Source organism: Paramisgurnus dabryanus, chromosome 9 (genome assembly GCF_030506205.2).
Source record: "Paramisgurnus dabryanus chromosome 9, PD_genome_1.1, whole genome shotgun sequence".
NCBI classification, from domain to species: Eukaryota; Metazoa; Chordata; class Actinopteri; order Cypriniformes; family Cobitidae; genus Paramisgurnus; species Paramisgurnus dabryanus.
The window spans coordinates 23,599,485-23,612,852 of record NC_133345.1 but is presented as its reverse complement, the minus strand read 5'-3'; the positions used below and the strand labels follow the sequence as shown (position 1 = coordinate 23,612,852).

The window sequence follows — 13,368 nt, the reverse complement described above, 5'->3', positions numbered from 1 at the left end:
TTTGAAAAGTTAATGAACATTTTCTATAACAATTCATTTAAAAAAAGACAAAAACAATCTTTTCAAAAGACATTGTTGGATTAAACTCAATAAACCAACAACAGTTGAAGTTTTATTTCAACTGTAGCTACAAACACACATTACATGCATGTTGATGAAAGACTAAATCAAATATATTTTTGCACTTTTAAGAGTATTTTCATTGCCATTTTCAATAAGACTCAATAGTAAATCGAATAAATCTGAACAACAAACACTTGTATAGGCTACAATAACACTTTTCTTAAGAAAAACTATTTGGGGTATAGAGACAATAACAACAGTGGTCTTCCCAAAACATATAATTACCCAAAGTCATTTTTGGCACCAAGGCATTTTAGTGGATTTTGTTGAAAGAAAAATGTACTGTATGATGGACCTTACACTCATAAATGACCCCTCAAGCAACATTAAACTGATGTTAAATGTGTTTCTAATAACTTTTAACTTAGAAAAAACAACCCAGAATACTTAAAGTTATTTTACAAACTGTTGAATTTAATTAATAAACATAAAAAATTGAAGAAAAAACATTATTTTCTAAAGTTTGTTTGAGAATTACGCAAGCTTAGATGTAAAATAATGTTAAAGAAAACAAAGTTTTAAGTATTTATTTTGTCAAATACTGTTGTTAAAATATCCAAAATATTGCTATTTTTATAAAATTACACAAAAATTGATTTATTTAAAACATATACTTCCAGAATTCTCAATATTATCACAGTTTTAAAAGTATAATTTTTTATGAGAAGTAATTTCTCCCCAAATGGTTCTCTTTTTATATAGGCACATGAGAATGTCTTTGGCATATTTCTGCTCTTTTCTAACAGGGGGCATATTTCTTGTGAGGGTCACAAAAACCTCATGGTGGTTCAAGTGGCTTATCCAAGGAAAAATAACTGGGGTCAATGAAAGAAACCAAAGCATAAAGCTCAGGCTTCTAATCCACTGAGCCACCCACTGTCACAGAGTGATCAATATTAGTTAGTATGATAAATGACCAGGATGCATGTTAAGACAGATCCAACAGTGTAAGTCATGAATCATCCTACAAAGGTGACTGCCACAATTCTGCTACAAACTTTAAAGTTAAAATTGAATAGTGAGTTTTTCACTTACCAAATCTTAAGACTTAAGGCAAATCTTGAGACTTAAGAGTCTTAAAACTATTTTACTAAAATAATTTTTCTTAAGATTTAAATTTTCTTTCTTAGCTGGGTTGCAGGAAAAGTTTAACAAAATGAAGGCACAAGAAAAACAATTGTAGCCCCTTGATATCAAGAGATTGCATTGTCATTATAAATGTGATCTGCATGGTTACTTTTCTAAGGCCATTTGGTTTATTTTTAATAATGCATAAACAGCACATTTCCCCTCTCAGAAGAGCAACTGACTTTGTGGATGCACTGTCAGAAAAAATGGTCCCTAGCTGTCACTGGGGCGGTACCCTTTCAAAAAGTACACCATTGCACCTAAAGAGGTCATATTGGTACCTCAAAAACACATATTGGTGCCTACGAGTGCATATTAGTACAACAAAGGTACATATTGGTACCAAATGTATACATATCTGTACACTCTAAAAAAAGCTGGGTTGTTTTTAACCCAGGGCTGGGTCACTATTGGACAGAACACACTGCCGGGTTAAAATGACCCAACTGCTGGGTTGTTTTAACCCAATTGCTGGCTTACTGTCAATCATCCATGTTGTAACAACCCAGCAGTTGGGTTAAAATAACCCATCAGTTGGGTCATTTTAACCCGGCAGTGTGTTCTGTCCAATAGTGACCCAGCCCTGGGTTAAAAACAACCCAGCATTTTTTAGAGTGTATGTAAATGGTACATATTAGGACCTTTTTAAAGGATATCACCCCAGTGACAGCTTGAGAAATTATTTTTGACTATTTTGTCTGACAGTGTACCAAAACAAATAATTCACAGCAAAAATCAGGAAGGTCTGAAACAGTCAACATGTATTCTCAGTCCTTCCAGCAAAGTAAAACTTCTGTTCAACAGATACAATCAGATAAAAGGATGAATGAGACAATTTCAAAAGACAACATGACAATGAAAATACACCAACAATAAATAAATAAAACACAGGTAATAAACGAGAGAAACAGCAGAAAAAGAGAAAACGTATGAAAGTTTCAAAGGAAGTTTTCTTCTAATTGGCTCCGTGATGAGAAAGTTGACATCTTAATCGAGATGCAGTGTTGTTCTGCGCTCTCCAACGCTCTCCACTGTTTGTCTGAACTAGTAGGACACATATTGTCAACCATTACAACTGCTGCTGGTATCTTCGGTTGAGTTCCCTCAGTTCTTTCTCGCGAACGCGTCGTGCCTTGCTAGATTTGGTGGAGCGGCTGGAGCGAGTGGATTGGGCTGACTTGGTACTGTGACAGCGTGATGAGGCTCTCTTCAGGAGGTTCTGGGAAATGGATCGCTGCAGGTTCTTCATGGAGGAGGAAGCAGCCATGCTGACAATCCAAGGGTGTTTAAGTGCCTGGCCCGCAGTCAGCCGTTCATTAGGATCCACTGTGAGGACACGGTCGATAAAGTCCTTAGCGAGGTTGGAAACACTTGGCCATGGCTGACAGACAGAGAGAGATGATAGAAAAAACAGTTTTAATAAAATAAAACTCACTTCCTTCAAATAATGACTTTTTTCTTTTATGCATTTGGTAAATGCTTTTATCCAAAGTGACTACGTGCATTCAAGCTATAGATTTTACATGCATTTCCTGGGATTAAACCTATGACCTTTTTGTTGCTAGCTGCATGCACTTCTCTCTGAGCCACAAGAGCCCTTGTTAGTTATGCTTCACAGTCTTTTTAGATCACTTAACACATGACATACACTCAGATATAATGCATAGGGATGAGACTTTCCACAAAACGAGACAAGATACGAGATTGGGTTCACGAAAATGAAACAAGATTTTTACAGTTTTTAAGAAATCCTCAATTATAAAATATATGAATGGGAAACAGAAATCTCTACCTAAGAATTATTTTGGTAATTGATAATGAAGTAATTTGATATTTTTTGGTAATAAAAATAGACCTAAGTGAGCAATAACTTTGAAAATTACATATAATAATGACGATGAACATTGATATTATATGTAATAAAAACCAGCATTATGTATTATAACAAATGCCTGCAGAGGGTGCCAGCGGACTCATGATTGTTATTTTTGCTTTCAATTTAGATTGAGAAAACACTTGTGCTGCGTCCGAAACCGCCTACTTCATACTATTTAGTACGCGAAATGCAATAGGCTAGGCGAGTAGTATGTCTGAATACATAGTATTCGAAAAACAGTATGCGAAAAGTACCCGGATGACCTACTACTTCCGGTTAGATTTTGCAGTGTGCATACGATGGTCACTTCACTATCCCATGATGCCCCTGGAGAGAAGTTCTCCAACGAAGAAGAAGAGGCACGCCGCTGTTTTCGCGCTGGAATGACATGACGTGATGATGACGTATGTCACGTGATGTAGCAACATGGTGGATGTAGTACGGACAAATTTCATTCATACTACCAGGATTCATACTATACAGTACCTACTGTTTTAACGGCAAGTAATTAGGTACTTCATCTTAATCAGTACCTACTATACAGTATGCGGTTTCAGACGCAGCCGTGCTTTTGACCAAACAATGTTTAAATCCATTTAAATCTTTAATATTTGTCCAATTCTTTCCTATAGAAATGATATAGCCACTGTAATTCCTGAGCAAAAACATGCAGACATCAAATCATGTAAACCCAGAGTGAGGGTTTAATCTTACTGAGATGCTTCACATGTGAAGGATCAACAGATGTATTTTATTCTGTCAACTACCGACAACATTTCATAATGTTTTAATTTGCATTTATCTGCAGAAAACTGAAACCAGGCAAACTAACAAAATATGCAATGTTTTCAGATCTTGAATACTGCAAAGAAAACAAATATATGATGCATTTAAACAGCACTACTGCTACACTAACACACAAAAAAAAGAAAATGTAATGGAATAACCCTGATTTTTAATCACATCTTTCATGTGTTTTGGCATGCTCTCAGTCTTTTACATTGTTGTTGGATGAGTTTGTCACTCCTGAGGTTTGCTTTTGTTGAAATTCAGAAGAATTTGAAACTGGATTGAATTGTGTAGTAGAAATGACAATTAAAGGCAACACTGGAGTGGTTTCTTCCATGGTTGTAGACATGATAGATATAGAGAGAGATCATTTCAATAGTTCCTTTCTGTTTTTCTAGATTTACTATTTATAGGTATGTGTTTAAGTAAAATTATAATTTTTTTTCATTCTGTCAACTACCGCCAACTTTTCTGCCAAATTCTTAATAAAAATAATATTTTTATTTGCATTCATTGCATTTTAAACCCGAATTTTGGAAAACATAAGCAAAATAACAAAAAAAGATGCAGCGTTTTCCAATATTCAATTCTACAGAGAAAACAAGATTACATTTATTTCTCAATAACAAAATGCTAATGTTTTACATGTATTAGGAAAAATCCTGAATTTTAGTCACATCTTTCAAGGGTCTTGTCATGCTCTCAGTCTTATACATTGGCTGTTGGGTGATTTTATGTCCCTCCTGAGTTTTGCTTTTGTTGAAATTCAAAAGACACTGGACTAAAATGGTCACAATACATATAATGCTTAAAGTCAAAACTGGAGTGGTCTTTTAATATTTCCCGTGGCTGTATGTTTGCATATCTTTAGATCATTGCAAACATTATAATATTACAGATTTTTCCTTTGAAAGAAATAGTGAACAGAAATTAAAATATGCAAGACACAATCAACTATAAAATGCATATATTGGCCAGCATAATTCAAGTTCATTGAAACAGAAAGACATGTATCACCTGTGCCTATTCAGCTTACACCAAACGTTTCAGCAGACAGCAACATAAAAAGTATGAACTAGTTACTTTAAGTTAATTTTTCACTTATCAGGTCACATCTTTAGACTAGCAATGCATATCCCGGTATGTTATGACAACTGGCCACACACTAGCACATCTATAAGCAAGACAGAAAACAAAACATTGTTCGGTTTTTGTTGGTTAGAATGACTCCTCCAGGGCTTTTCCCTGTAAAGCTAACATTCGTCTTGTCTGTGACTCACAGCAGCAATGAAGCCCTGACGCAGACGCTTTGCCAGGAACTCTGCGGCCCTGCATCACACGCTCACGCAGGGGGTTACTGCGGCATAACACGCAATAGTAAAAGTGTTCTGGTTATCATCCAGCTAACACAAACACATAGATACACCCCAAACCACAAGCACAAACAAATATACATGCGACGGAAAATTAAAGCGCACAAATAAACTCATCAATAAATCCAAATCAAATCGAAAAATTTGGCAATAGTTTAAAGTGTCTGAAAAGACTTTGTGATAAATAGAAACAGAGCGCATGAAGGCAAAAGCCAGACGTAGAGGCAGGACTATTATAGCCTTTTGTGTTGGTGGCTTTGTTGGGAATATTTCCATTGAGGAATGCAGTTCTGAATGGATTGAGTAAAGCCTCAGTGACCTCAAGAAGTGGTACAACAGTAGACAGATTTCTTTCAGACCGGTCATAAACACACACTTACTAGACCACGGACATCTATCACGTCACTAGAGCACAGGTTAACAAAACAGGTAACCTGAGATTGAACAACAACCTCCATTTCACCAGAGAAAATTACACATTTCACCTTAAATTATAGAGAGGTAATAGAGTAGTGATAGACCCATGAGAGATTTTTAAGCCAGTTAAATAAATATTGCGAAAATATAAACAATTATGTGATCTTGTTTAGCATTATTCCAGCTATCAGTCGCCCAGCTTTCACGCAATGTGTATTAGCATCAGCCAATGAAAACTATAAATGGTGTAACTAGGATCTCTTGACAGAAATGCAATATAATAGTGCTGCACGATTATAACAAATAATCATAATTGTCGATTATTCTACTTGGTTTTGTATTATTGCAGATTAATAGGTTTTACATTCAAGTTTTTGAAATGTTTTATGACTTGTGACGGTGAACCAGCTGGATGGTAAAAGATGGTTGAAGCATCCGAAACTAAATAATATAATGTAAATAACAAATAATTCAAAAAAAAAAAAAATCCAAAACGAATGGCTAAAGGACACGTTAACTTATCAATTTTAAAATCTCTGATTCACCGCTATATTTGGTGCCGAAACGCACAGAAATGAGCACAAATGGACAGCTGTACTTGAGGCTTTGGGCGATTATGTAATTGTTTCAACTGTAATTGTAATCCCGATTAGTTTTTCGATTAATTGTGCAGTCTTATGATATAAAATGCATTGCTATTTTATTGGTGATGTATAAAGACCTCACATAATGAACTGTTTGGTTTTTATTACCTTAGAATGAGCTGTTTCTATTTACATACACCGTGGGTTCAAGTCACACCATGTTTCTACAGTAACCCTAAATGGACAAACTGAGGGCATTTCGGCCCTACGTTGTCTCAAATGACATGTTTGTCCTGTGGCAGCTACCATAGCTTCTCATTGCTTTTCGAAATCCGCTAGATGCCGCTAAAAAACCCAAATGACACCTTTAAAAAAGATGACATTTATAAATAGATGATTCATAAAAGCTCTTACATTCATGATGCTAATCTCACACAGTAAATTATGTATTATGTACAAACAACACCAGGTAATATTAGCATCTGTATTACTGCCCTTCTACACTATATGAGAAACATCTGCTTCTCCAATCTCCCAGCAGGCTCTGATTTCCACATATATTATCCTTACACCATAATCTGTATGCATAGACAAACATAAGTTTAATATGGTGACCATATTAAACTTATGTTTGTCTATGCATACAGATTTGATATATCACCATAGATGGCATAGAGGGATTATTCAAAAGAGGGTTTCGCTACACTTTGTTTATTATTCTCACCCTAAACCTCTACTCTTTGCATTAACTGTCATGTTTAATTTTGGTAAAATACTGTATCTGCACTTTTGCACAGTTTGTATGTAAGAAGGGAATTTAGTTGTGTGTGACAGTTTTAGGTTAATTCAAATTCATTTTGAAACATACTTGTTAGGGATGGGCACGAGTACTCGATTGCTCGAGTACTCGAACGTGGCATCGATGATCGATCACGAAAACTATGATCATGTGGGTTTATTTATTTATTTATTGTGGATATGGTGGCATTTGGGTGTCTGGTTAGCGTTACGAGCGCATGTGGTAGTAAAGACTGGGTCTGGAGATGCGTGTTTGACGTCGTGTCAAGCTACGCAGACCGACGTATGACATCAGTAGCATTACCATGCGTGATTCAAAAACAAACAGATAATTCCGCGTGACCGCGCATCAGCAACCCGCCGGTCTGCGTAATGCGCGGCAGCCCGCGAGCCCGCGAAGCCGGTCACACCTCACATCACTGAGGCACTATGGTTTAAAAGGATGCCGTGATCTTCGGAAATACAGTCAGTCAGTTTCAAAATGTACAGCGCCGTCAAAAGTTCAATGGGTTATCATCTCATATTTAAACATCAAATGTCAAGAGATACCAGAGAGCCATACGGGCATTTACATTACATCTTGACTGAGGTAAGAGGACGACACGACACAGCTAAACGCTAAAATGATAGCAAAACACTTAAAGCTGCTTAATGTTGTGAAGCTTGTGCTTTGACTGGACGTGTTTAAAGCGCGCTGTTTATGATGCACATCCACAAAGGGAGTTAAACTTTATTTTTTTTAGATAACTTAGTTGAAGTCTTGCATTTATGCAGATAGATGGACGTTGTACATTTTTGTTGTATAAAGGCTTAATATTATGCAGAGTGCGTCATATAGAAAGCGCTTCGGTTTGTGTTTGTTAACCCTTTAGTTTCATTCCATCACGCAGCTTTTCCTGTTAGAGGTTTCTGTTAAAAACATTTAATTCATTAAAACTCTAGTATGTGTTCATTGTTCTGTAATAGTTTCTTCGAAATTAAGTTTTATTTGAGTGTTTTTAATAAAAATATTTTCATTTTCACCATGACGTGTACGCCCCGCCCCTTTGATTGCCCCGCCCCCAGTTAATCGAGTACTCGTTCTTCAGACCTATGGATTAATCGAAATGAAAAAATGACATAAATGCACATCCCTAATACTTGTAAGTGTCTGTGAAATCCAGATGAGGAGCATCAAAGTTTTATTACAATCACTGATTTTACTTTAATTTCAATCTTTGACAAGGTTTTACTGAGACAATATTAAAGATATCTTTATATTTTCACAGAATGTTCTTTCCAATATGTATTTAATGTAGAAAGTAAGTTTTCACAGGCAGGGTCACATTTTATATAGCGTTTGGTATATAAAATGTTTAAAGGTCACGTTCTTCTGATCCCATTTTTTAAACCCTAGTTAGTGTGTAATGTTGCTATAATAGAATAAATAATACCTGGAAAATGATCAAGTTCAAAGTTCACTGCCAGGCGATTTATTTTCTTTAACAGAATTCGCCTTTTAAAGTCTACAGCGAATGGCTGGTTTGGACTAAAGCCCTCTACTTCCTGTTTTAATGACGTCACTAGAACAGTTTTTTGACTAAACTCCGCCCACAGGAATACGTCAGTCGCCAGCTAAGCTAACAGCAAGCTAAGCTAACGGCAAGCTAGGCTGCTATTGAATCACAACACACTAAACAAACTACACAATCAGAACTCGTTACGTATTTCTGAAGGAGGGACTTCATAGAACAAAGAAGACATCAGCCCGTTTTTTTAGGACAGTGAAAACAGCGCTATACAGAAAAGTAAATTGTGTGAAAAATACTGCGTTTTTTACACGTGAAACATGAACACATTGTACACTGTAAACACAATCAAAGCTTCAAAAACACAGAAAGAACGGGACCTTTAAGGACATGTATATGTTACATGTATATTGTGATGTACACATATGCACTAAACAGTATGCGCATCATTCAGGTCGAGGTTTGAACAACGAAATAAAGCTCAACTGGTAGATCATAAAGCAGTAGCAACAACAAATTTAAAAGATCAACTCCCAGGGAACACAAACATGCACATACTGATCAAATCAGGTGTTTTCACCCACACTGTCAGTCACCCAGGGACTTCCAGAATTAAAAACTGAAAGATGTTCTTACAGTAATCAAAACAAATCATCTTATTTGGAAAATGAAACATTACTAAATATATAATTCTCTGTACATCATCTATATTTTCATATCTATGTGTCTTCACCTTGTTGAAAAGCCGGTTGGCCAATGTTAAAGTATAGCATATAGTCACACCATGCTTACCTCCCCAGAGAAGCTGTATTTCCCTTTGAGAATCTGTCGATACAGGCGCATGCGATTGTCATCCTCAAAAGGCATGGTACCACTTAGCAGTATGTACGAGATGACTCCCAGTGCCCACATGTCTACTGCATTAGTATATGGCTTGCGAACGAGAATCTCTGGAGCGATGTACTCAGGTGTTCCACAGGTAGTCTTCATCAGACATTCATCTCCTTTCTTCCTCGTGCTGGCCAAGCCAAAGTCTGTGATCATGATCTTAGAATCAGCACCAGGATGATAGTAAAGTAAGTTTTCGGGCTTTAGGTCCCTGTGCGTGATGCCCAGCATGTGGAGGTACTTCACCCCATCAAGAACCATCTGCAGTACCCGTGTGGCATCCCTTTCTGTAAAAGACCCACGGGCGATGATGCGGTCAAACAGCTCTCCCCCAGTGGCCAGCTCCATCACCATGTAAACCCGCTCGGCCGTCTCAAACACCTCCATCAGTTGGATGATGTTGGTGTGCCGCACGCGTCTCAAGACGCAGAGTTCAGATTCGCACACTTCCCTGCCCTCTCTGTAACGGGTCTCGATCATCTTGATGGCGTACGGCTGCCGCGTGCTCCTGTGTTCCACCCGTACCACCCGACTGAAACTGCCCCGACCTATCAAAGCTTTGATATCATACTTAGCGGTCACTCGAGGGTCAAATTTGGCCCTGTATTTGGCAACTTTCTTTCGGTGTGGATCAGCCGGCTCCGGCTGGCCGGTAGCCGGAGGAGGAGATTGACTCACCTTTGCCGCAGCCTGGCATTGGTCCTGAGCGGACGCCGTTTTCTCAGCGCCACCGTCATATTTGATAAAGTTTTTGTAGACATCAGTCTGATGAGGTTCTACCTTTTTGACTAGGTCTAGTTGGACATCAGCGGGTGGCTCTGGGAGGACTTTACTCGTCCTGCACCCCATCACGTCAAAATCCTTCCTTCCTGTTGCCAACAGCACATCCTCATCTCACAGGCAATATCCAATCTGTGCCCGGTGCAGAGTCACACCGGCAAATGCCACGAGAGGAAACTTCCAGTCCCACACTCACTTCAACAATGAACCTCAGTGCTTCCACCTGTCCAAATAAGAGGCGATGAGAAATTTGCTGTTGATCTGAAACCAAAAGAAAAAAGTTTTATTGCTTTAATATATCCTTACAGTTTTTTCTAAATCTCTTTGGCTCAATTCTTGAATGGAAATTTTATTTTTCAAAATAAAAGTTCAGATCTCAGAAAAATTTGTTTTTTGTTCACATGAGCAAAGAGTAAGTACAGTAGTACATAGAATAGGATATGATTAGTATAGGATAGTATAGTATAGTATAGTATAGGATAGGATAGGATAGGATAGGATTGGACAGGACAGGACAGGATAGGATAGAACAGGATATGATTGTAAAGGATAGGGTTGTAAAGGATAGGATTGGATATATTGGATAGGACAGGACAGGATTTGATAGGATAGGATAGGACAGGACAGGATAGGATTGGATAGGATAGAACAGGATAGGATAGTATTGTAAAGGAAAGGGTTGTATATATTGGATAGGATAGGATAGGATAGGATAGGATAGGATAGGATAGGACAGGACAGGACAGGATAGAACAGGACATGATTGTAAAGGATAGGATTGGATATATTGGATAGGTCAGGACAGGATTTGATAGGATAGGATAGGACAAGATAGGATAGTATTGTAAAGGACAGGGTTGTATATATTGGATAGGATAGGATAGGATAGGACAGGACAGGACAGGACAGGACAGGACAGGACAGGACAGGACAGGACAGGACAGGACAGGACAGGCTAGATAGGATAGGATTAGTATAACATTTTTTATTAAATTTTTGTAATGCTGTATTGTGAATTTGTGAAATAGGCATTGTATCACAATGTCTTTGTAATTTGTTTACAGAGCAAAACCAAATGTGTAAATATGAATTTTCAAGATTTCATGTACAATATTGTGTAACTTTACTTACTGAAATTAAAAAAGTACAGTACCAAATTTTAAATATAATTCGAGAAATGCTCCAAAGAAAATGAGAAACGCTGTCATTTGGTAAATATTTAAGAATCGTATATTTAAGGAAAGTGAAAAGTTAGATATACAGGTTTGTTGATGTCAAGTGTCAATCCTACTAATAGTTTTTGATACTGATTTGGAAAAAACAGCATATTTTGTTTAATAAATATATAATTATTATATAATAACTGCAATTTAACTAATTGGACAGATAGACAGACAGAAAGAAAGACGGATGGACACACAGACCGATAGACAGTTAGATAGATAGATAGAGACAGTAGTTATTTAGTAAATAATGTTAAAATGCACTGGTTTTAAGATGTTCACATTAACATTTGGGCTGCAAACCAGTATGGAGTATAGTATTGAAAACTGTAATAAATTATAGCATACTGTACTTTATCAGTACTATATTATTAGTATGCTATAAGTTGATAAACTGTAGTAAATACTGTAGTATATTTTAGTACTTACTAAAGTTCAAAAACACTGTAGCATTTAGGAATTGTACTATAGTAAATACATATAGTATTTATATAACGTCGTTACTGTACAGAATGTTTATTTGGGCATTAAGTTATCAGAGAAAAGTAAGGTAATAAAACGAATAACCTAGATACCACTAAACAAAACATGAATTCAGCACTTTATGTATGTATATTCTGTATGAGATAGAAATTAACATTTACCACACAAAAAATTCCACTGGCCCCCCACAAAGACCAAAACTGAGACACTTGTTCACTTATTCACCGCTCAAACACAAAACTTTACACACATTTTCTTCAAGTCTACTCGCCGCTAGGCCTTTTCCGAGTCAGGCATGTTACATGGATGTTATTATCGTCAAAATGTTGACAATTGACCGATAGCGGATATAAGTTACCCCCTGAAAACCCAAAACTCTCCGGCCAGCATAAATCAATTGTTTTCTCGAGGCCCGGATCAACAAAAAAACGAACTCAAGCTTCGTGATTTTGGTGAATATGCGGCTTGTATGATAACCGTATCTATTTATAACCATAATACCAAACTTTTAAAGTCTAAAAAGAGGTTAAAATTACCTCGAGAGGGGTTTTCTTACAGCCGATGGAGGGAGTAAGAAGAAGGCGAGATTCCCAGGGCCAGCCTCCTCAGCCCAAATTCAGCTCCTCTCTCCATTTTACCTCAGATTTATAAAACTTTAGTCCGACAGAACAGACACTAAACTCCAAGTGACTGATAACAAGAACATGCTGTGTCCAAAAGGAAAGCTTGGTAATGGATTTGTATCATTTTAGCGAAGAAACGATACGGGAGAGAAAAAGTTGAGACCGCCTGCTTGGAAACGGTGTTTTCGGAGTGGGACTACCTTTTTTCCTGTGTAGACCTTTCTTTCTTTCTCTCTCTCTCTCTCTCTCCCCCTTCTTTTTTTTCTCTTAGAAAGGGAAAGACCTCCGCTGCTTCGACCCCTGCAACAAATATCGTGAAGACAAAACCATAAAAATGTTCGAGAAACAAACTAGAAATAATGTTAATTGTCTTCTGAATACAATGTAAATGCAGCCTATCGTGTGTTTAAATATAACATGAAACATTGTAAAATATAATAAATGGCCTGCTTTTATTATTGCTGTTATGAATATTGTACATTTTATAACTGCAGTTTCACATTCTGTTTTCTTCTTTCTGAGGGAGTGAGAAAACCATATGCTGTGAAAATGTGATATCCTTAATTGACATTATTATTAGTTTTATACAACTTCATACATTCACAGCAGTTGTATTGCAATGTATGAAACATGCCATTCAAACAACTTTTGAATATTTTTTGTACCAAATTATATAGTTTACAAACGTTAGTTTGTTAAACTTTAGTAAAATAACCATATGTAGTACAAAAATTATTTCCTCAAAATGTATTACAGTATTTACATGAGACAAACC

The 13,368-nt window shown here is 36.8% G+C and overlaps 1 protein-coding gene across 1 annotated transcript; it reads right to left on the bottom strand.

Annotated features, from left to right (window-relative positions):
• Positions 1-12,810, bottom strand: pskh1 (protein serine kinase H1). The gene is made up of 3 exons (XM_065279051.2): positions 12,507-12,810; positions 9,389-10,525; positions 1-2,632 (listed from the first exon to the last, which is right to left on the bottom strand). The coding sequence occupies exons 2-3, from the start codon at positions 10,331-10,333 to the stop codon at positions 2,321-2,323; spliced, it is 1,257 nt and encodes a 418-aa protein (XP_065135123.1). The 5' UTR covers positions 10,334-10,525; positions 12,507-12,810; the 3' UTR covers positions 1-2,320.
• Positions 12,811-13,368: the final 558 nt, after the last annotated feature.